The 26,041-nt window shown below is 40.6% G+C and overlaps 1 protein-coding gene across 2 annotated transcripts in view; it reads right to left on the reverse strand.

Annotated features, from left to right (window-relative positions):
* GRID1 (glutamate ionotropic receptor delta type subunit 1) overlaps nucleotides 1-26,041 on the reverse strand; it is a 784,539-nt gene that overhangs the window by 250,136 nt on the left and 508,362 nt on the right. For both annotated transcript variants that reach the window (XM_003903675.5, XM_021943982.2), the window contains exons 7-8: nucleotides 24,266-24,427; nucleotides 22,727-22,846 (exon numbers count right to left, since the gene is read on the reverse strand). In XM_003903675.5, the coding sequence (XP_003903724.5) occupies nucleotides 22,727-22,846; nucleotides 24,266-24,427 (282 nt within the window). The remainder of the gene's footprint in view (nucleotides 1-22,726; nucleotides 22,847-24,265; nucleotides 24,428-26,041) is intronic.

Genomic DNA, 26,041 nt, shown 5'->3' on the forward strand with positions numbered 1-26,041 from the left:
AAAAAATGCAACAAACACAGGCCTAGAATTTTCTAAATTCTAACCTAGCAACAGAAGACGGTCCAGGTGGCTCATTCTTCTTCCAGCCAGATCAGACAAGCAATACCAAAAGGACAATCAATCAGAAGTCCTGCTGAAAACAAATGGCCCAGTCCTAGAAGCACTACCCTTCCACACCAACCACCCTCCATAGTAACCTGGGACTCCCCTGACCCACCATGAGAAACCAGGCACCATAAGCAGCACTGGCAAAGAGATCTCATCATTACTGGACACAGCTCAGGAATCCTCTCTGTCATTGTGGGTCCAAGACTCCACACCCCCACTCAGGCAGCTGGGCAGGACCAGCAAGGGTGATTCTACCTAGCCCATAAAAACTCTTCATCCCCATAGGCTGGAATCTTTCCTCCTCCACCCAGAGTCAGCAGGTGGCATTGGCAAAAGGGATCCTGCCACAAGCAGTCCCCAGCCAGGAAAGTGCCCTCTTTTCCCTACAGGCAAGATAGTCTTGTCACAAGTGCCTGGGAAGTGTTCCTCATTCTCAACTACAGAAACCAGGTGGCCCAGCCTGGAAAATCCCTGTCATACTTCTTGGGAATCACAAAGAAAGATCAGTGGAAGCCCCAACAGCACCAGATAAACTAAATAGACCAAAATAGTACCACAAAATAACACCAGCTCCTAAAATTAAGTAGTCACTGAAAGCACAGTAGATAAAAGTAGGCCAGACATGTGTACTAAAACTAACCAGGATAACTCCCTACCAAAAAAAAAAAAAAAAAAAGATTTAAGTAGAACACACAGCCTCCTAAGACAATTACCACAATGTTCAAGATATAATCAAGAACTAGGAAAACCACAACGTGAGTAAGAAAAAATGATCAACTGATGCTAAGACCAGGATAGATCAGATGTTTTAATTATCTGACTATAATTTTAAATAAATAAAATCATAAAAATGCTTCAACAAGCAATTACAAATTCTTGATACAAAAAGTAGAAAATCTCATCAAAGGACAAGAAGGTATAGAGTAGAACTAAATGGAAATTATGGACCTGAAAAACAGAATAACTAAAATGAAACATTCACTGGATTAAATCAATCATAGTGTTTAGATAACAGAGGATAGAGTCAGCAAACTGGCGAACAGATGAACAAAATTTACCCGATGTGAAAAACAGAGAGAAAGCAGATTGATAAAGAGATGAACAGAGCCTCGAGGGTGTATGGGACAATAACAAGAGATCCAACACCAACATTAATTCCACTGAAATTCCAGAAAGAGAAGAGAAAGAGACTGAGGCTGAAAGACTATTCAAATAAATAATGATTAGCAGTTTGACAGATTTAGTGGAAGATGTAAACCTGGAAATTCAAGAAGAATTCAAACAAGATAAGCCCAAATAAATCCATGTCAAGACATATCATAATAAAACTTCTGAAAACTAAATTTTTTAAAAGAAATCTTGAAAGCACCTAGAAAGAAACTACCCAGAAGAATACAAAAATACGGCGATTTGAGAATATGAAACTACGGTAATCAGTAGAAAATGGCACAACACATTTAAATTCCTGAAAGAAAAGAACTCTCAACCATAAATTCTATGCCTATCTTTCTGACAAAAAGGGGAAATAAAGACATTCTCAGATGAAGGAAGACCAAAAGAATATGTGCCTAGAAGACCAATCCTTTGAGACTGGATAAACAACATTTACTAAGCAAAAAAAAAAAAAAAAGCATTATTGGAGCTTTAGGAAGTAAATAAAAGCAACAGAAATATGAGGATATACTATCCTCCTTCTTCTGAGTTTTATAAATGTATTTGATAATTGAAACAGAAACTATAACACCATTTGATACTCAAGACAATGACATTTAAAAGTATGAAAGGTAAAGGTACCTGAATGGAAGTAAGATTTCTATATTTCACTCAAAGTGGTAAAATATTAACACCAATAAACTGTTAAGTCACATATGTGTATTGTAATACTCAGAGCAACCACTAAGAAAACTCCACAGAGATATACACTAAGGAACACTATAAATATATCAAGATTGAATCATTAAAATATGCAAGTAGCCCACAAGAAAGTAAGAAAAGAGAAACAGAAAAATTAAAAACAGAGGAAATAAACAATTATGATATAGCACTTACTTAAATGCTAAAACAACAATAATTATCTTAAGGATGTAAATATGCCAATTAAAAGGCAAAAATGGGAAGAATCGATTTTTTAAAAATCCAACTAAATGCTGTTTGCAAAAAACGTTACTTCAAAGGTGATAACATGGGGGGTTAATGTCAAAAATCTCAAAAATATACCACGCAAACATTAATTTTTAAAAAGTAGGAGTGACTATATTAATATCAGGTAAATAAAATCAACAGAGATAAAGAGGGACATTACAAAATTTTAAAAGGAAAAATCCATCCGGAAGACATAATGATCCTAAATGTGCATGCTCCAAATGACAGATCTTCAAAATGCACGAAGAAAAAACTGATAAAGCTGAGAAGAAAAATAGACAAATCCACAATTATAGTTGGGGACATTGACAACCCCATCTCAGCATCTGATAGAACCAATAGATTGACAACAATATTGAAACTCTGAACAACACAATTGATATGGTTTGGCTGTGTCCCCACCCAAATCTCACCATTAATTGTAATAATACCCACATGCCAAGGGTGGGGCCAGATGAAGATAAGTGAATCATGGGGGCAATTTCCCCCATACTGTTCTCATGGTAATGAATAAGTCTCATGAGATCTGATGATTTTATAAATCGGACTTCCCCTGCACAATCTCCCTTGCTGACCACCATGTAAGACGTGATTTTGCTCCTCCTTTGCCGTCCACCATGGTTGTGAGGCCTCCCCAGTCATGTGGAACTGTGAGTCAATCAATTAAATCTCTTTCCTTTAAAAATTACTCAGTCTTGGGTATGTCTTTATTAGCAGTGTGAGAACAGACTAATACAACAATCAACCAATAATATCTAATTGATACATATACAACATTTATCCCAATATCAGCAGAATACACATCTCTTCAAGTGTGCACTGATTATTCACCAAGATAGATCATATCCTAAACAATAAAGAGACTTCAATAAATTTTAAAGAACTGATATCATATAGAGTATGTTATCTGATTATAATGGAATCAGACTAGAATTCAATAAGAGAAAAACAAAAGGATGATCCTTAAACATGTGGAAAGTAACAGTACAGTTTTAACCGAAGCCATAAATCAAATAGGAAATTTTTAGAAAATATATAGAACTGAATATAAATGAAATGCAACATATTAAATTATGTAAAATGCAGCCAAAATAGTTCTAATAAACTGGTTCAACCATTGTGGAAAACAGTATGGCGATTCCTCAAGGATATAGAACTAGAAATATCATATGTCCCAGCCATCCCATTACTGGGGATATACCCAAAGGATTAGAAATCATGCTGCTATAAAGACACATGCACACGTATGTTTATTGTGGCACTATTCACAATAGCAAAGACTTGGAATCAACCCAAATGTCCATCAGTGACAGACTGGATTAAGAAAATGTGGCACATATACAACATGGAATACTATGCAGCCATAAAAAAGGATGAGTTCGTGTCCTTTGTAGGGACATAGATGCACCTGGAAACCATCATTCTCAGCAAACTATCATAAGAACAGAAAACCAAACACCGCGTGTTCTCACTCATAGGTGGGAATTGAACAATGAGATCACTTGGACTCTGGAAGGGGAACATCACACACTGGGGCCTATTATGGGGGAGGGGGGAAGGCATTGGGAGTTATACCTGATGTAAATGACGACTTCATGGGTGCTGACGAGTTGATGGGTGCAGCACACCAACATGGCACAAGTATACATATGTAACAAAGCTGCACGTTGTACACATGTACCCTAGAACTTAAAGTATAATAAGAAAAAAAAAAATAGAAATAACAGGAAAACAGCAAGTTTGAGAACTAACAAAAAAAAAAAAAGAAAAAAAGAAAAATGTAAATGTCTCAAATAATCTAAGGTTCAACTTCAAGGAGTAAAAAAAAGCAAAATGAATTCATAGCAAGCAGAAATAAAAAAGGATGAGAGCAGAAATTATTAAAATTAAAAATAGAAAAATAATTTTTAAAATGAAACAGAATATTGTTCTTCAAAAAATCAATAAAGGAGGGGAGGACAAGATGACCAACTAGATGTCGACAAGTGGAATAGCTCCCATGGAGGGACGGAAATGACGGGTATGGTTTTAACAGATCTTCAGAGGGAAGGCACCGAGAGTGGATGCAGGAAAGACATAGAACCTAGATTGAAGAGGGAGAAATCTGTGAACCCCACAAAGGCTACTCAGCACTGGGATTCATTTTTGACCCACAACAGCTCTAGGGGAATGGATGAATTGAACTGGCAAGGAGCAACCCATTCTCACCACAGGCCTCTGGATCCCAGGCAGGAGGGGACCCCTTGACTACCACAGACACTTGAGATAGCAGGGACTGCTGCTTAGAGAAGTGGTGGGGCAGCAGTCAGCTGATGCAGAGTACAGAGAGTTTGGTGTAGGGGCAGCTGTAATGGAGCATGGCCAGGGACAACTATCGCCCTAGTCTCAACTTGCTCCTAAAGAAGAGACTTTAGCTTTAGGGGAACTGTCAGACCTGATCTCTGTAAGGTGGTCTGCACATCAAACAGGACTTGTCCAACCTGAGTACTCCTCGGCCTGCTTACCTCTCCTGGGGCCCCAGCATCACCATGCCTGCTTATAAGGCAGCGTCAGGTGCCCTGGGGACACACACCATAGCTTCTGCACCAGAGAACCAAGCCTGACAGGTGGAGAGCTCCAGAGAAGTGGCTCCTGTGGCTGCACACCAGCCCACATGCCACCTCCTCATACTGCAGCTTCCCCTGAGCCCACAGCAACCCCTCACATCACATTGTTAGCATGTGTCTGCACAGGTGGGTTTTGCTTTACTTGCCCTGCCAGCATGTGGGAGTGCAGTTTGTCCCCCCCCCACCAACCGTCACTGCAGACAGAGCCTTCATGGCACACAGCCAGCAAGCCCTGCCTCCACTAGTGTCCCATACTTGTGCTAATGCTGCACAGAGAACAAGGGAACCTCCCACAACCTGAGTGATCACTCTAGCTTGTGGGGGCATAGAGAAAGCACCTAGACCTATGCCAGCCAGCACCTTATCCCAAACCAACTCCACCTCCAGCACAACAATGCGCATAGTCTCCATCAGGGCCCCTCCTACTACCAGCTGTCTTGCCTCTGCCACTGTGGTGAATGCCCACAGTGAGGCAGGCACCCTTGCACATGCTAGCACTCTGTTGCAGCTGTTACACCTTGGCACTCCCAGCACAGTGGACTCCAAGCCTCTAGGAGCCAGAGAACAAAGTTGGGGCCCAATACAAGTTCTCCAGAGTCAAAGCATGCAGTCTAGGAGTTGGGAGCTGAGCACTGGCTCCTGAAAAATCTCCCAGAAATAAAGCAAGTTAGTGAATCCACCTTATACCATAATCAAGTCCTCATGGTCATTGAATAGGACAAAAGGAAAAAAAAAAAAAAAAAACACATACAGAGGTCAGTAACCTCAAAGACTGAAGGTAGATAAGCCCACAAAGATGAGACTCAGCACAAGAACGCTGAAAACTCAAAGCCAGAGTGTCTTCTTTCCTCCAAATGACCACATCATCTCTCCAGCAAGGGTTCAGAACCAGGCTGAGTCTGAGGTGACTGAAATGACAGAAATAGAATTCAGAATATGGATAAGAACAAAGCTCATTAAGCTACAGGAGTAGGTTGAAACCCAATGTAAGGAAGCTAAAAATCATGATAATACATTGCAGGAACTGACAGACAAAATAGCCAGTTTAGAGAAGAATATAACTGACCTTATAGAGCTGAAAAACACACTACAATAATTTCATAATGCAATCACAAGTACTAATAGCAGAAGAGACCAAAGGTGGAATCTCAAAGCATGAAGACTGCCTTTCTAAAAAGAGACAAGCAGACAAAAACAGAGAAAAATGAATAAAAAGGAATGAAAAACACCATCAAGAAATATGGGATTATGTAAAGAGACCAAACCTATGACTGACTTGTGTACCTGAAAGAGATGCAGAGAATGGAACCAACTTGGTAAATATATTCCAGGATATCATCCATAAGAACTTCCCCAACCTAGCTAGAGAGGTTAACATTCAAATTCAGGAAATGTAGAGAATTTCCTGAATTTGAATGTTAACCTCTCTAACCAGTCAGATAGTTCACAAGAAGATCATCCCCAATACACATAATCATCAGATTATCGAAGGTTAAAATGAAAGAAAAAATGTTAAAAGTAGCTAGAGGAACAGGCCAGGTCACCTACAAAGGGAAGCGCTCATCAGACTAACAACAGAACTCTCAGTTGAAATCCTACAAGCCAGAAGAAATTGGGCACTGATATTCAACATTCTTAAAGAAAGAAATTCCAACCCAGAATTTCATACCCAGCCAAACTAAGCTTCATTAGCAAAGGAGCATTTTCGGATAAGAAAATGCTGAGGGAATTTGTTACCACCAGAACTGCCTTACAAGAGCTCTTGAAGGAAGCACTAAATATGGAAAAAAAGACTTACCAGCTACTACAAAAATACACTGAAGTACATAGATTAGTGACATTATAAAGCAACCACATAAACAAGTCTGCATAATAACCAGCTAATATCACAATGACAAGATAAAATCCACACATATCAATAATAACCTTAAATATAAATAATCTAAATGCCCACAATTAAAAGGCACAAGTGGCAAGCTGGATAAAGAACCAAGACCCATTGTTATGCTGTCTTCAAGAGACCCATCTCACACACAGTGACACACATAGGCTCAAAATAAAGAAAGGAAAAAAATCTACCAAGCAAATGGAAAACAGAAAAAAGCAGAGGTTGCAATCCTTGTTTCTGACAAAACAGACTTTAAACCAATAAAGATCAAAAAAGACAAAGAAGTACATTGCATAATGGTAAAGTGTTCAATTCAGTGAGAAGATCTGACTATCCTAAATATATATCCATCCAACACAGGATCACCCAGACTCATAAAGCAAGTTCTTAGAGACATTCAAAGAGACTCAGACTCTCCCACGATAATAGTGGGAGACTTTAACACCCCTTTGACAATATTAGATAGAGCACTGAGAGAGGAAATTAAGATATTCAGGAACTGAACTCAGCACTGGATCAAACAGAACTTATAGATCTCTACAGAACTCTCTACCCCAAAACAACAGAATAAACATCTTTTCATTGCCACATGGAACATATTTTACAATTGATCACATAATCCAAAGTAAAACACTGATCGGCAAACACAAAAGAACCAAAATTATAATAGTCTCTCATACCACAGTGTAATTAAATTAGAAATCAAGACAAAGAAATTTACTCCAAAGCATCCAATTACATGGATTGTATGAATGACTTTCTGGTAAATAATAGTATTAAAGCAGAAATCAAGAAGTTATTTGAAACTAATAAGGCAAAGACACAATGTACCGGAACCTCTGAGACACAACTAAGGCAGTGTTAACGTGAAATTTATAGCACTAAATGCCCACATGAAGAAGTTAGAAAGATCTCAAGTTAACAACCTAACATTACAACAAAAAACAAAAGAGAACCAAAAGCAAACAGATCTCAAAGCTAGCAGAAGAAAAGAAATAACCAAAATCAAAGCTAAACTGAAGGAAAACCATTCAAAAGATCAATGAATACAAGAGCTGGTTTTGTGAAAAAATAAAATTAAATTAAATAGACTGCCAGTTAGACAAATAAAGAAGAAAACAGAGAAAATTCAAATAAACACAATCGGAAATAAAAGCAGCATATTGCCATTGACTCCACAGAAATACAAACAACCATCAGAGAATATTATGAACATTTCTATGCACATAAGCTGGAAAATCTAGAAGAAATGCATAAATTTGTGGCACCTACACCCTCCCAAGACTGCACCAGGAAGAAATTGAGCCCTGGATGACTAATAACAAGCTCTGAAATTGAGGCCATAATAAATAGCCTACCAACCCCAAAAGCTTAAGACCAGTGAGATTCACAGCTGAATTCTACCAGATGTACAAAGAAGAGCTGGTACTATTCCTACTGAAACTGTTCTAAAAAATTGAGGAGAAGGGACTCCTCCCTAGCTCATTCTATGAGACCAGCATCATCTTGATACAAAACCTGGAAGAGATACAACCAAATAAGAAAATTTGAGACCAATATCCTTGAACCTCAAAATAATAAGAGCCATATATTAAAAACCCATGGCCATCATCATACTGAATAGGCAAAGGCTGGAAGCATTCCCCTTGAAAACTGGCATAAGACAAGGATGCCCTCTCTCATCACTTCTATTCAACATAGTATTGGAATCCCTGGCCAGGGCAATCAAACAAGAGAAAGAAATAAAGGGCATCCAAATAGGAGGAGGAGATGTCAAACTATCCCTGTTTGCAGATGATATGATCCTATATTTAGAAAACCACATAGACTCCAATCAAAAGTTTCTTAAACTGATAAAGAATTTCAGCAATGTCTCAGGGTACAAAAATCAATGTGCAAAAATCACTAGCATTCCTATACATCAAGCACAGTAAAGCAGAGAGCAAAATCAGGAACATACTCACATTCACAATTGCCAGAAAAAGAATAAAGCTAACCAAGGAAGTGAAATATCTCTACAAAGAGAGCTACAAAACACTGCTCACAGAAATAAGAGATGACATTAACAAATGAAAAAAAAAACATTCATGCTCATGGATAGAAAGAATCAATATTGCTAAAATGGCCATACTGCCCAAAGCAATTTACAGATTCAACGTTATTCCTATTAACTTACCATTGAGATTCTTCACAGAACTAGAAAAAGCATTTTAAAATTCATATGGAACCAAAAAACACCCTGAATAGCCAAGGAAATCCTAAGCAAAAAGAACAAAGCTGGAGGCATCAGGGTACCCTACTTCAAACCATACTATACGGCTACAATAAGCAAATCAGCGTGGTACTGGTACAAAAACAGACATCTATACCAAAAGAACAGAACAGACAACCCACAAATAAGTCCACACACATACAACTATCTGATCTTCAACAAACCTGACAAAAACAAGCAATAGGGAAAAATTCCCTATTCAATAAATGGTGCTGGAATAACTGGCTAGTCATATGCAGATTGAAACTGGACCCCTTCCTTTCACCATATGTGAAAATTAACTCAATATGGCTTAAAAATTTATATGTAAAGCCCAAAACTCCAAAAGCTCTCTAAGACAACCTAGGTAATATCATTCAGGACATAGGTATGAACAAAGATTTCATGACAAAGAGGCCAAAAGCTATTGCAACAAAAGCAAAAATTGACAAATGGGATGTAATTAAACGAAAGAGCTTCTGCACCAATAGGGTAAACTGACAACCTACAGAATGAGATAAAATTTTTGCAAACTACGCATCTCACAAAGGTCTAATATTTAGTATCTATAAGGAACTTAAACAAATTTATCAAAAAGAAAACATTAAAAAGTGGGCAAAGAACATGAACAGACACTTTTCAAAGGAAGACATACAGGTAGCCAAAAATAATATGAAAAAAAGCCCAACACCACTGATCATTAAATAAATGCAAATTAAAAGCACAATGAGATACCATCTTATACCAATCAAAATGGCTATTATTAAAAAGTCAAAAATGACAGATGATGGCGAGGTTTTGGAGAAAAGGGAACACTTATATACTGTTACTGGGAGTGTAAATTAGTTCAACTATTGTGGAAGAGATTGTAGCAATTCCTCAAAGACCTAAAAAAAGAAATACTATTCAACCCAGTAATCCCATTACTGAGTGTATATCCCAAGAGTACAAATTGTTCTATTATAAAAGCACATGCATGTGTATGTTCACTACAGCACAATTCACAATATCAAAGACATGGAATTAACCTAAATGTCCATCAATGTTAGACTGGTAAAGAAAATATGGTACATATATACCCTAGAATACTATGCAGCCACATAAAAGAATAAGATCATGTCCTTTGCAAGGACATGGTTGGAGTTGGAGGCAATTATCCTTAGCAGAATAGAAACAGAAAATCAAATACTGCATGTTCTCACTTATAAGTGGCAGCCAAATGATAAGAACATGCGGACACATAGAGGAAAACACACACTGAGGCCTATTAGAGAGTAGGGGGATGGGATGAGGGAGAAGATCAGAAAAATATCTAATGGGTACTTGGCTTAATACCCGGTTGTACAACAAACCCCTATGACACACATTTACGTATGTAACAAACCTAAACATGTAACCCTGAACTTAAAATAAGAATTGAAAAAGTCAATAAAATTGATAAACCTCTAACAAGACTAATAAAAATAATAATAAAGAAGAGACAAATCACGAATGTCAGGAATAACTCAAGAGATACTATTACAGATGCTGTAGCCATTTAAACAATAAAAGAAAATACAAACAACATTACACTCATAAATTTAACAAGTTAGAAGAAATGACCAATTATTTCCTACAAACTACCAGAAGTCAACCATGATGAAATAGATAATCTGAATATCCCAATAACCATTGGAGAAATTTAATTTGTAATTTAAGAGCTCCTGTAAAAGAAATCCCCAGGCTATAATGATTTTACTGGAGGATTATATCAAACATTTAAGGAATTAAAACCAAATTCTACACAATCTCTTCCAAAAGATGAAAAACAAATGTTTTCCTACATATTTTATGAGGCTAATACTACCCTGATGCCTAAAGCAGACAATGATAGTACAACAGCAAAAAAAAAACCTAAACCTCAATATTCTCATGAATTCAGAATAGCAATATCCCCCATAATGTCTTAGCAAATACAATCCAACGATGTATGAAACATTTTGGTAATCAACACAGGGTCATAAAGATAGGCACACTGATCAATGGCATAGACTAGAGAACCCAGAAATAGACCCACACAAATATGCCAGAATGATTTATGGCAAAGATCCAAAAGCAATTCAATGGAGGATGGACTGTCTTTTAAACAAATGGTGGTGAAGCAATTGGATACCTATAGGCAAAGAAAAGAACTTCAACCTAAACTTCACAATGTCTAAAATAATTAATTCAAAATGGATTATAGACTTAAAAATATGAAAATATCAAACTTTAAAAAAAATAGGAGAAAATCTTTGGAATATAGGGATAGGCAAAGAATTCTTAGACTTGACACCAAAAGCACGATATATAAAAGGAAAAATTGATACACTTAGCCTCATTAAAATGTAAAACTTTAGCTCTGCAAAAAGTCCTCAACAGGAAAGGAAAAGCCAATTACAAATTGCAATAAAATGATTGCAAACTATATATCCATTAAAAGACTAGTATCTGGAATATATAAAGAATTCTGAAAACTCAACAGCACAATATAAGCAATCGTCTTAGAAAAACAGTCAAAAGACTTGGGCAGACATTTCACTGAAGAGGATATCCAGATGGCAAACAGGCAAATATGAACATAAAAAAAATTTCAACACTACTGACTATCAGTGAAGTGCAAATTAAAGCCACAATAAGATATCTCTGTGCAATTATTAAATAAAAAATAGTGATAACACAAAATGCAGGTGAGGATGTAGAGGCATTTTCTTATGCATTTCATGGCTGAAGTATAAAATGGTACAGCTACTCTGGAAAAGAGTTCGGCTGTTATTTTTTTTAACACTACACATGTAATTACCATATGACACAGCAATTGCACTCTCGGGCATTTATCCCAGAAAACCTGCACACAAATGCGCATAGTGGCTTTATTCATAATTGCCCTAACTGCAAGCAATTCAGATGCTCTTCAATGGGTGGATGGTTAAACAAATAGGGACACATCTATTCTTTAAAATAATACTCAACAATAAAAGGGAGAAACTCTTCATACATGCAACAACTTGGATGGAACCTCTAGAAAATTATGCCTTTTTTTCTAGAGTGAGAAAAGGCCAATAAAAATTATTATACTATACAATTCAATCTATATATCGTTTTTTAAATGACAAAATTTTAGAAATGGAGAATAGAAAATACTATGGTTATCAGGAGGTAGGAACAAGAAGGGCAGGGAGGTATAAGTGAGGTCCATGTGGTCATAAAAGAGCAAATGGGGAAGGAATCTTCTTGGTAACAGAATTGTGTGTTGGATGTGGTAGTGGATATATCAGCTCACGCAGGAAAATACTGAATACAACTAAATACACACAGACACACACACACAAATGAAACTGGGAAAATGTGGATCTGAATGAGATCCATAGGTTGTATCAATGTCAGTATCCTTATTGTGTTATTGCATCTCAAGATGTTACCACTGAGGAAACTGAATAAAGGGTATGCTGGATCTCTCTATACTATTTACTAAAACTGCATGTAAATCTATACCAACTCAAAATAAAAATGTAATTGTAAAATATTCTGAAAAGGAAGATAAATTGGATGGTATCAAACTTAGCAAATATTGGAATATACTATAAAATAATAATAACAGTATGGTATGGTATGATATTCGTGCAATAAAGAGAAATGAGCACCATCAAAAAGGAATATAGCCACATAATTTATCATATTAACAGGAAAGAGCAAGAATAAAAATTATATAATTATCTTGATAGATGCAAAATAGCCTTTAAATAAATGTAACACTCATTCTTGATAACACTATTAGTAAACTAGGAATTCAAGGGAATTTTCTTAATCTGAAAAAAGAACATTAAACCAAAATTATGTAGCAAACATATTAAAGAATAAATTATTACAAATTATATTCTGACATCAAGAACAAAATAAAGACATCCATTGTTATTACATCTACTTAACTTGAACTAAAGACCCTAACTAATGCAACAAGACAGGAGAAAGAAATTTAAAAAATAACAATTAGAGGCCAGGCGCGGTGGCTCACGCCTGTAATCTCAGTACTTTGGGAGACTGAGGTGGGTGGATCACAAGGTGAGGAGATCGAGACCATCCTGGCTAACATGGTGAAACCCCGTCTCTACTAAAAATACAAAAAATTAGCCAGGAGTGGTGGCGGGTGCCTGTAGTCCCAGTTACTTGGGAGGCTGAGGCAGGAGAATGGTGTGAACCCAAGTGGCGGAGCTTGCAGTGAGCTGAGATCACGCCACTGCACTCCAGCCTGGGCAACAGAGCGAGACTCTGTCTCAAAAAAATAATAATAATAATGGCAATTAGAAATGCAAATATAGAAGTTTTATTAGTTATAGATGACATGATTGTGTATACAGAAAATCTAAAATAATCTAAAGGTAAACTAGCAAAATAAATTAGCAAATACAGTTAGTTCACTGGAAATAAGTTTGATATACAAAACCAATTCCGTTTCTATATACACACAGTAACAAGTAGAAAACTCAATTTGAAATTTACTACATATAATCATAAATCAATATCCAGGAATAAATCAAACAAAAGTTATTCAGATCTCTACAGTGAAAGCTACAAAACTTTACTGAGAGAAATTGAAGAAGCCATAAATAAATTGAGGGGTATACTATATTCATGAATTACGTTACTCCATATTGGTAAGACATTAACACTTCCCAAATTGATCAAGAGTCAAGGCAATCTCAGTCAAAATCCCAAATTTGTTTATGGAAAATAAAAATATAATTTTATAATGTATAAGAAAATGCAAAGAGTCAAGAATCACCAAGTTGATCTTGAAAAATAAGTATGAAGCTTGCTCAGGTTTTCCTCCATCTCCTGACTGACCCTGTGGTCCTGTCTAGTGTGCTGTGCATGCTCCTCTGGGGAACTGTGAGTAACAACCTAACTTTTCAATGGCAGTCATCTCCTGATTTGTTGGCCTTTCTATACCTGTATGATAATAAAAATTCCTTGTAAAACACAATGATGAATTTTCTAAAACTACATACAACAATAATAATGAATCCTACTAACACACTGTTGAGCAAAAGAAGTAAGATACGAAAGAGTATGGAACATTTGATATCACTGATATCAAGTTAAAAACAGGAAAAACCTAATTAAGGTCATTAGATATCAAAACTGGTTCCGTTTGGTGGGTGTGGTGACTAAAGGGGTGCACAGGGGAGAACTCTGAGGGTGCTGATGACGTTCTTTAATGTAAGTGTTGTCTGTGTGGGCATGTTCACTTTTGAAAATTCACTGTGATTCATATAAGATTTCAACATTTTTCTGTATGAGGTTTATGCTTCAGTTTATATTAGCAAAACCACTAAGAATTCAGTCACAACTATATTCAGAATAAAACAAGGCATTCCAAAACAAGAAAGAATAAAAATAAATTATCTAACACCTCATATAAAAAGTTTTTAAAAATAGCAATAAAATTGGCCAGGTGCAGTGGCTCATACCTGTAATCCCAGTACTTTGGGAGACTGGGGGGGCAGATCATTTGAGGCTAGGAGTTTGCAATCAGTGTCACCAGGATGGTGAAACTCCATCTCTATTAAAATCAGCTGGGCATAGTGGCATGTGCCTGTAGTCCCAGCTACTCGTGAGCCTGGCGCACAAGAACCACTTGAACACAGGAGGCAGAGGTTGCAGTGAGCCATGATTGTGCCACTGTACTCCAGCCTCAGCAACAGAGTGACAGTGTCTCAAAAAGTGATAAATAACAATAAAACAATTATTATGTAGCAGGCAGACAGAAAAAAATACAAAAAATGATTAAACAAATTAGACCTAGTTCTTTGAAAAAAAATCAATAGAAAAATCTGCTGTCAAGTCTAATCAAAAAATAAAGCAAGACAACACAAATATGTAAAAATAGGAATGAAGAAGGAGTTATGTCAACAGCTCAGTATTTTTAAAATTGTTTACAAGTACTATATAGAGCTGTAAGTAATGAATTTGAAAATTCCAGTGAACTGCAAGATTTTCAGTGAAGCAGATTACTAAAAATGATTAAATGAAATGTAGAAACCAGGAAAGAAAGTTTCCAAGATACAAAAGTAATATCTCCAAAACCAGCAACTAGTCCAGAAAATTGTACAGTCAAATTCTTTCCAACATTCAAGAGCTCTGTCTATGCAAGTACAAAAGAATGAGCAATTTCTTTTCCATGTTATGAAAAGAGCACAAGCCTAACACAAGCTGAACACAAGCATCTGAGAGAGAAATTCTGCCAATGTTACTTATGCATCTAACAGGAAACCCTCACCTGCTATAACAAAAAAAAAAAATGATATAAAATAGCACAGTAAGCCAGGACCAATTTCTAGGAAAGGGCTCTTCACTTACAGAATGGAGACACACAGAAAAGAGTACTCTTCTTCTACTTACTGCTATCTTTCTGGGTATGACAGTTTGAACTGCCACAGTCATTCTGAAATTATGAGAAAAATTAAGACTGTGGCCTGAGAACAGCCAAGTTGAGATATGAAAAAGACCTGGGCCTTTGGGCTCAGCAATGAATCACTGATTTGGCCAACCCTGAAGCCTTCCTAGTTGCAGTCCTCTTTAATGTGAGATAGTAAGTCTTTCTTATTGTGTAATCCACTTAAGGTGGACATTCTGTTACCTGAAGACAAGCACATTCTGAAAATGTACAAATGTGAATTAAATTTAAGCTGAGAGAAAAAAGAAAAATGATTAATAATTTCTAAAAATCAATGAGGAGATATGCAAATTTATATAGCTTATAATAAAATGTGATATTCAAGTCAATAGGGAAATGAAGCTCTGCTGTATAAATGGTAGTAGAAACCATTTAGTGAAAAAATGTAAAAGCTAGGACATTATGTCACAATTTATCCGAAATCCATCCCAGTTAGATGGTAGATTTTGTAGGGAAAAAAAAAAAAAAATCAAACCACAAAAATAACTGGAAGAAAGTATGAGTAAACAGTATCTACTTTGTGAATTGGGTATAATTTCTAAAAAACGCAAATATAAAAAAATGCAAATGGATAATCTCATTACTTGACCACATGCATTTTTTAATGTCTGTATGTGAAAATATTTTTTAATTCAAAGGCAAACTATTTATTGGAACAAAACATTAAACACAAATAACTATCAATCCCTTTCTGAAAGAGAGGTTATATAGGTTTACAATGTGCAAAGAACCTGAGGTATAATTTACAAAAATGTGAAATACAAATGACCAATTATTATACTTTAAGATGTATAATCTCACAAGAAATGCAAATTTAGTATATCACTTTTTCATCCTGCTACCAAACTAGCAAAAATGCTTAATACATATTAACCATATTTTTTAGCATATAACATAGACTTTATATACTACTCATGGATGTGAAAGTTATTAGGCCTTTCTATAATCAATTTGAAAATACGTATCACGTACATTAGGAGCCTAAAAGAATTAATATTCTTGTTCTGGTAATTCTACTTCTTAAAAAATATAATATGGAAGTAAATATAGATATAATTAAAACTATGTATTTTAGATGCTCATGACAACACTATTCTATAATAAATGTGGTGAAAATACCTAAATATTCATCAGATAGGAAGATGCAATAAATGATGGCTGCCTGGAAGTTGAGTAATGTATTTCCACTGAAAAAATCACAGTTGTAAAGCACAAAGAAATGAGGAAATATTACCAATATAACATTTAGTAGGAAGGCCAGGATATAAAATGTATTACAATAAATAGCAATTTGATAAATATACATATCATGATCTCTATGTACAGAGGGAGAAAAAAAAAAAAACACACAAGAAAATACACCAGAAACATTAACAGTATTTATTTCTTGGTTTAAAGATTGTAGCTGAGTTTTACATTCTTCTTTTCATTTATCTGTATTTTCTGAACATTCTATCCTTAATGGGTATGTATTGATAAAACACTACCTAAAATGAAATACTTAATTGCATCCTTTCCTTATTTCTTCACTGGGATGAAGCAGCAGTGTTTGTTTCAGTTCTCGGCTCTGTCAAAAATAGTTCTGCACAAGGGTTCAGAACGGTTGACATTTTACTTTGAAAATACACTGGAAGAATGTTAATCCATGAAGAGACTCAAGTTTATTTCTCTTCTTCAACTCACTGTGCACAGCCGGGAGTCTCTATGAGAGCAGCTTAATAGAGACACTGCACAGTCCTCAGACTAGATCCTCGCAGCCCCACCTCCACCCATATCCCCCTCCTCACTGCTGTGCCCACTTCCCAGGCTCCTAGCACCAACTGCTGGAGCCACCAGGTAAAGGCAGCTTCTACCTCATTACGAGTTAGCCTTTTCAACCTGGCTTCACCTCTTACAACTTCTGAACCCGAGAATTTGGGGCAATTTGTAACACCGCATAGTGGATCTGCACGAGAATGTTAATGATGCACTTTCAAGCTCAGGGAGGACTGAGGTCTCACGGCGTGGCAATCGCTGCACAAAGAGCAGTTATTACTCAGTGAATTATCAGCAGTCACAAGGCTCTCCCAGGGATGCAACATCAAGGGGGGCATTTGATTCCCATCCAAAGCCAGCTTTTATGAAGAATCAACATTGACAGAGAAGTCAGAAGAGGCATCTTAAACTAGTAAAGGGGAATGAGGCCCTTCTATTTCCCTGGGAAATCGCTGGAACAGGGAGGCTGAGCCAAGGGCAGTGGTGGAAATTTCAACTCAGCAGGCTCCCAGCCAACAGGAAGGGACTGTGATGCCCTAATGCTGGCTGGGGAAGGTTGGAGCAGAAAGTGAGATGAAGGGGAGAGAGGGAGTCACAGAACTGCATCACCTCAAGTTCAGAAAGGATGTTCTGGGTCCTCTGTTAACCCCCTCTCACTCACAGGAAATCTGCCTTCCAAGCCCAGCACAGCATCATGCTTGCTGGTACTATGCATCTCCCCAGTCTCTGGGCCTCTCTTTCCCAAACTTAGCTGTTCAGACCCCAATTCCCCACCTATTGCAACCAGCACACGTGCTTCTATGTATATTAATACATTTGGGTCCCAGAAAGATCCTGATTGACCAGACTTTGTAGGGCCAGAGAAAAACTTGATCCCCTGGACAAAATACTCCTTCAGCCTCTCTTGGTCCTAACCTGATTCTAGAAAGGAGAAGAAAACAGCTCTGTTGTCTCACACCACATCAGGGTCTCCCTCATCCAGGATGCAAGGCATAAAACAAAGCCACAGGCTGTCCAGATGCTTCTGCCTACTTCCCCCACTCTCCTGCCCAAGGACACCCGCTGCCCTCCACTGAGCCACTGAATCGGGTGGATGCCACCCACAGAAAATGAGGTTCAGAGGGCCTGCGAGCAGTTGGCAATTCTCCCAGGGTTTTCAAGCACAAGGGACCAGGAGTTAGTGGAAGAGAATGAGTTCCCTACAACAATGTCATTAGGATGGAGAAAGGCGGACAGCTTCAGCAATCAGGTCATGGAGAAATGTTTCCTCTGGGCTATAACTAGTGCTCCTATCTAAGCAAGTCATGCTTGTGGGGGGAAAAAAAAAGACACCCACGTTTTTCTTCTTGCAATGATTACACCAACAACAAAACAGCCCTGAAAATAAAATCTTATCAGAGGTGAAGTTCCACAGATCCCTCACAGCCCTTGGTCTTTATAAGGAATGGACATCTGCTGCCAGGCATAGAAGGGGAGTTTGGCACTGCCCTGGCACACAGAGCTGAGTGATCCCAGCTGTACCAGCTCAGGGCTGCAAGAGGGAGCCTCCCATCTCTGGCCTTGGCTTTGGAGCTATAATCTAGGGTACTGTCAGGCTGGAAGCTGTGTTTTAGGCCTTCCTGTGCCTCTCTGCTCTTGTGGAGTCTGAGATAGATACGCTCAGAGAAAATGCACAGTCCCATTTGCCCAAAGCTGATGCCCTGTGCCATATGAGCACGCTCTCACTGCCAAGTGCTGCACAGTGTCATTACACTGACTGACCCCTCCATCCAACAAGTAGGCTCATATTACCTGTAACTTTCCTCTGAAGAAACAAAGGTTCAGAAAAGGGAAGTTGTGCAAAAACTCAGGAGAGGCAGAACCAGGAGCAAAGCAAAGGCCCAGGTCAATGAGACAACATACGTACAATGTACCTTTGGATACCGTGGATGCTTAATAGCTCCTGCCCGCTCCCTACACCTAGCAGCTTCCCACACACCCCACCTTTGGAAACTTGACTACAGGTGGCTCTGACAGATCTGTCAGAGCTCAATCATGAGCTAAGGACATTTACATGGACATGTTCATGGCATCCTCCTTTGGAGATTCCTGTCTGAACAAAGAGAAAGAAAGCCAAATAGAAATTTGTGGAGGTCCTGTTACAGTTCTGAGCCCTGAAAAAAAATATGCCTCCCATAGGATAGAAGAAGCATATACCACCCCCCACCCCACCAAGACAAATGTTAGACCAATGCCTGTGAGAGCTGGAAGAGTTTCCAGCAAACCTTTCTCCTGGTGGCAGACCCATGCCAGACAGCTCCAAGTACAAAACAGACAATTAATATTTTGCTAGTAGTTACACAGCAAGCTGATGACATAGACCTTTGATTTTTCCATACAAAGCTCATTCACTAAGAACACACTTCCTGAATGAGATAATTGAATTGAATTAGTATTTGTCCAGCACCCCGTAGTGAAAGGCGATCACCCACTCCTTCCCTCCAATGAAGGGGCTGAGTAATCTACAGTCTCTTGATACCACTTAATCTAAAATGTCTGGGTGACTCACTGTCCCTGAGATTTCCCTCCAGGGTATTTAGTTTAAGAAAATATCTTGGTCTTTAATTTAAAAGATGCCTCTTGGTTTAAGTCTTAAAGAAACTGCTTAGTCTGTGTCTGATTTGTTCATATATGACATATATAATCTTTGCAGGGAATGCTGCCCCTGCCCAGCATAACAGGATCTAGGAGTCTGCCCAGTCGGCTCCTCCAGCAGCTGTGCACCTTGCATGGCCAAGAGAGCTGCGACCCCTTGGACTCTGACCTTGGGCACTCCTTAGATAACTGATCTTGGCACTGTTTTGGTGTGGCTCAGGACCCTACCCTCAAATTTGTCACCCATCCTCAATTTTTTTCTTCCTTATGTGAATGTCCTTTATTTTTAAGTTACCATGATTTTCCAGCCCCACCCTTCACAGCCCCATCTCCCATCCGAAACCACCACTCAGCTCTGCCTTCAAATGCTGCCCTACCCCCATGATACAGTCCTAATCCCTTCTCCTTGGTTCACGTGAAACCCCCCGGACTTGCTTTAATGCACCCTAGGCCTGAATCACAAACATTTGCTATAGTAAATCCCATTCCCTGCTTTCCAGATAACTTCCCCTTAGCAGTGATAAGCTGCCAGGCAGACAGATAACAACTAGGATATGCAGTCATTAAGGGCAGATTTTAAAATGACAAAAAGATACATTTTAACATAAAGCCCACTTGAAAATCAGCTTCCCTTCCAACTCAATTACATTCAGGCCTCCTGCTCAAAGCTCCTTATACTGAGAGATTCCAGCTCCCACTGGCTTCGGGGTTTTTGAGGCATGTTGCCTTGGCAACATAAAAGGCCCAGACACCTGAAACAGGAAGTGGAGGACACAGTGCCTCCCCATCTCTCAGGCACCTGAGGTGGCCAGCAGGGCGCCAGGCACAGGACTGGAGGGTCAGCTGCTTAAGACAAGGCAGGGACCTCCACAACCAGCATTCCCACCAAAAGAAGTGGGTGGGAGACGGAAGGAGCCGGCAGGCAGGACCTAACTTCAGAATAAGACTTGGGGATGAAGGCAACTGCGCCAGGACCATGGTCAATATGAACAGTTATTTCAGCAGCCAGCTACACTTGGCAAGCTTTTTCATACCAAAGTGACTGAAAGAACCCTCCTTACCTGGTGGGAGTCCCCGTGCAAGCCCGTATCTCTTGTGGTCATGACCCAGACCAGTGCTGACCACCCATCCCCATCCCCTCACCAAGTCTCACAGCTTTGGGCATCCTAACAGACATCATAGGCCAGCCCTGGCTTCCTGGACATCACAGGTCACACCCTGGCCCTCCATGGGAAGTCACAGAATAGTTGCTAGCCAGCTCCATCTAGGATGCCACCAACAAACCTCTGAGCTCCAAAATGTCATCAAGCCATGTATGTCAGACATTGTGTCACAACAAATTATTGAATCTTCAATTATTTATATGACCAATCCATGACTCTCTCTTCCATCACAGAGTGGGCTAAAAATTCCCCACCTCCCCATCACATATGCACCCAGGCCATCCCAGCCTCTCCCTGGTAAGCTAGTCTTCTGCCCCATCTGTCACTGATGAGCTCTACACTGCTCCCTCCCTGTTCCCCAGCTCTCACACTCTCCACCAGTCCACACATGCGTCTTTCTATCCTGGCCCTCAGGAGCAAAACCTTAGAAGTCCCCCACCCAGATTCTCAGTACCCCAACATCACTTATCCCTTGCCTCCCCCCTCTAGCACTGCTCCTAGCCAATGCTGACGTCAGGCTAGAGGGCTCTTTACTGAGGGCTTATCCAGCCCCTGCTGAGAGCTCATTGCTTGCAAGGACTGTCCTTCATGCTCCAGGTACCATCATTAGTGGACACATCTTCCTTCGAAGTGTATGAAGTGTGTACATGTGTGAGTGTGTGAGCGTGTCTGTGATTACATGAGGCTATGCCTGAGTACATGCCAATCAGTCAATGCTTTCATTATTTCCAGAGAAGATCAAGCCCCTGTGGCCTTGGTCTTCTACACCATGAGTAGTCCCATCTCTGGTCTCTCCTGTACAGGTTATTTCTGGAAGTGCATCCAAGCCAGTGGAGTTGGCCAGGCCCAGGACAGCCAGCCACTGACCACACCAGGATACCCACCATCAGCTCCACATTGGCTCACAGTGACCACATCCGAGGTCCTTCACTTGGATAATTGTTCCAAGCCCTTACTTGCCATATGGGCCTCTTTGTCCTAGCCCTGTTAGACTCTTGGTGTCATGGGTCTCCTTAACTGTGGGGATCCCCACCCTGGATAAAAGGCCACCTCTCTACTATCTACAATCCTGAAAAACTGTTCTCTATCCCCCATAAGAGGTGGAAGAAGAGGGAAAGTATCACTGGGAAGACCCAGGCTGCCACCTGCACCAGCACCAGCACCAAATAAAAAAAGTCAAACCTCATTCTGAGTGTTCAACTCATCTGTCTCTCATTTCTCTTTCTGCTGGGCTCTGGCATTTTCCAATTTCCACCCTCCTTGCAGCTCCGTTTTCTGTTTGTGGCCTTGTCTCACTCTTGGATCTGGAGGACACTCAGGCTGTAACATCTGTCTCCCGCCTCAACCACAATTCACACTTGTCCCTGTGGTTGGGCTGATTTCACTGCTCTGAGAAAACATATTGTCCTTTATAGCCTCCAAGCAGCCCCCCTGATCCAAGCAGTAGAACCCAGTTGTTACCAGGTACCCCTGCTCTACTCAAAGAGACTCCATTAGTGACAATTTCTGTTTGGAAACCTCTCTGCACCTACTCCCTAGCATGCTATATAAACACCAGCCAATGGTAGCATCAGCAGAGAGAGACTGGGAGGGAGGATATCTGTGCCAATTTACAGTTGCTGGGAGCCCAGGGATCCTGTAGCTATTGCTGTCTTCAGGGGCACCATAGCAGGAAGATTGGAAGATAGGGAGCCTGGGGCTTACCTTGCGCATGTCTTTGCCAAAAGTCTCACTATAGGTAGTGCCAAGGATTTCAAATTGGACATAGGGATTCGAACTGTCCTCCCGAAACTCCATCACCCCAGTGAGGCCAGTGATGTGGCCCTGCAGAAGAGGAGAAAAACCCATTGGAAAATCTGGTTAAAGTAAAGGATGGCATCCCAAAGGCTAAGAGGAGCAAGGAAGTGGTCACCAAGAAGGGAGCAATCAGTCTTGAGACCATGGACAGGCTGTAATGAGGACAAATAGGCTGGTGGTCCTAAGCCCTCAGAGCAGGATGAATACTTTCTAGGACATTTGCTTATGGGAGAAATCTCTAAGGCTTGCACCTGTCATTCATACCGTCTATATGCTTAGAGTCCCTGCTATGTGCCAGGCACCATGCTAGCCATGAGATTAAACAGTGGCGGCTTTTCTCCTTGCCCTCTTGAAGCTTAGTCCTCCCCTTGCAATCAGTTCCAGGGGCTCACCTTAGCCTGACCCAAGAGGAAATTCAAAGGTCAACAAGAGACATATCAGACACATGATGTTAAGCTGCAGGGCAGCAAGCATGTGCATTGGAGGGCACAGTCAGGTCCCAAGCTTGGATCTTGACTTTGCCACCTGTGCCACATTGGGCACATTGCCCATCTCCCAGCTTTGGCCTGAAGTTAATCAGCTCCACATCATAGAAACCACAAGGACTGAAGGAGAAAATAGGTACAAAGCACAGCATCCAGCATAGACTGGCTACCGTCCCCCTGCCTCTCTCTACTGGCTCAGTGGGCTCTATAGGAGAAGGAGGCAGCAGGAGGCTGAGGGAGTCATGGTGACCCCCTTTCTCTCTCCAAGTCCAGGGTGAGATTCTCATCCAGATTTATCTCTCATAGTCCCTGTGAGCCTACAGAGTCCCAGAAACACTGGGCCCAAAAGGGGCCCTTGCTCTGCCCTGGGCTGTAGTGGATTCTCACCTACACTACAGCATGTTCACTGCTACTGAAACCACATGCAGTTCACTGTGAATAAACTCCTAATGCTATGGATTTCCCTAAATACTCTTTTGAAACCTCTAAAAGTCAATTCACTCTAACAAATGGTCCATAGATTACTCAATTCACTTCAAATCCAGCTTTCTAATTCAGTATCCCTCCTCAGCACATGAGATACATCACAAGCACACATACAGGTGCACTCCTCTCTTGGGGAGTGGTGGTCTGCATAGAGGGGTACCTTGCAGACATGGGATAGGCAGCTGCCTCCATTTCATACCTACTTGACAATTGTGGCCAAGGGCAAGTTGCTCAGCCTCTCAGAAATTCTTATATTAAATTGAGGACAGTAATGATAGTATGTATTCGTGGACCACAGCTCACCTGGCCTGCAGATGCTGGGACAGGAAGAGTGACGAGGAGAGAGGAATGGGGAGAGGCCTACTGGGGCAGCCACACAGAGCCTAGCTTCAGGCCAGCTGCTAGAGGGGAACACAGTAGAGTTGTAAGAAGCGGCCTTTCTTTGGCCAGGTTGGGGGTGCCTCTTCACACATACCTTTTTGATGGTGTCCAACATGGACCTCCCACCATTCCAAGGCTTAGTGGACTTCCGTATGCAGTTGAGGCTTGCCATGCTATGCCACTTCCGGTCCTCCAGCTTCCTGTGAAAGGCGTTGGCCAGCATCAGAACACTGTCATACAGATAGAGGTTGGAGATCTGCAAAGACAGAGGCAGTGAAACCCTTTCCACAGGTGCATTTCCAGAGAGCTTTGGAGAAACCCACAGGAAGAAGGTGGAATGCAGGATGCCAACACTAAGCTGTGGTGCTGAGTATCTATGCCAAGATCCTTGGCTTTTAGGTGTACGTTCAAAAACCCAGCCAGCTTCTGGAGTCCTGAATGGAATAAGGCCTTGCCCTGCCTCAGGAACTAGAGTGGGAAGTGCATCTGTACATCAGCAAGGAGAACCCTGATCTGTAGCTGATTGAGATGTGCACACATGCAAGTTACCCACTCAGGTAAGGGAGGTTAGAGGGAAGGATAAGCAGAAAGCTCAGGGTTGAAGGATTAGTGGGATAAAGGGAGGGCACAGCATGTGCAAGGGCATAAAGGTGTCAAGAGACAGGGCCAGGTACAGCGCAGTCCACCAGAGTTTCTTGTAAAGGACCAGCTCATAAAGATTTTAGGCTTAGTGGTCTCTTTTGCAATTGCTCAACCCTGCCGTTATAACCTGAAAGCAGCCATAGACAATATATAAACATATGGGTGCAGCCATGTGCAATAAAACATTATTTTCCAAAACAGGCAATATACTGGATTTGCCCTATGGGCCACCATTGGCAGATCCTTGGGTTAAAGGAATTGAAAGCAGCTCAAGACGACTGTGTCAATGGATACAATACAGAGGGAGCAGGATCAAGAGAGAAGCAGGGATTGAACCCTGCAAAGACTTAGGGACTTGCTAAGGAGGAATAGCAACACAGGTGACTGTAGGGGGGAAGGACGCCATTGTTGGGTCTGTATACAGGAAGCTGGAGATCAGACCTGGGCCTCAGAAAGACCTCTCTGGTCACAGGATGGGCCTAGGGTAAATGGTGGCCTGAGTGACGAGGTAACAGCGAGGACGGTGGTAACAAGAGATGAGGATTCTGGTGCCCGCTGTGCAGTGGAGCCACTGCCATCCAGGGAACACATTTGGGATTTGCAACTGTGCCCATCTGAGGACCACCCTTCTGCTTAGTTGTCTGATGTGAGTTCAGTGGTAGAGGAGACACATGCCTGTCTCAGAGCTCTGGAGAGCAAGGCCATGAGTGAGAATCTAGGGTAGCAGTGTGAAGAACGACACTACAGCATCGGGGCCCAACCCATGTGTGGGGTCTAGGGTGGGCAGGCCAGGCTCAGCCTCCTGAGTGTGGCTACAGACCCCGATCTGGATGTGGAGGAGCTGGAAGATAGAACGCGCCCTCCCAGGGGCCCAGCGGGAGCCCAATGGGAGAGAAGCACAGCATTGTTCTCAGATGTTACCTTCACACCACCCCAGCCCTCCACGGGCACACTGGAGCACAAAGGAGAGGAGTAGGAGAAGGGAAGGGGGTGAGGGCGAGGTAACGTCCACCCTCAGTCAGATTTGTGGGCCCCCACTGATAACTGTTGCACAAACAACCCTCAGCCAAAGTGGGTCAAGGGGACCATTCTCTGAATGCCTAAGCAGCAAGTCGTCTGCTAAAAATATTTTAGAAAAACAAAATCACCAGATAAAAATAGGAGATCATGTCAGCCTCACAGGACTCCTGCAAAGATCAAATAGGCTCCTTGGGCTGCAAAAAGAACC

The sequence above is a fragment of the Papio anubis genome, chromosome 11 (assembly GCF_008728515.1).
Source record: "Papio anubis isolate 15944 chromosome 11, Panubis1.0, whole genome shotgun sequence".
In the NCBI taxonomy this organism is placed as follows: domain Eukaryota; kingdom Metazoa; phylum Chordata; class Mammalia; order Primates; family Cercopithecidae; genus Papio; species Papio anubis.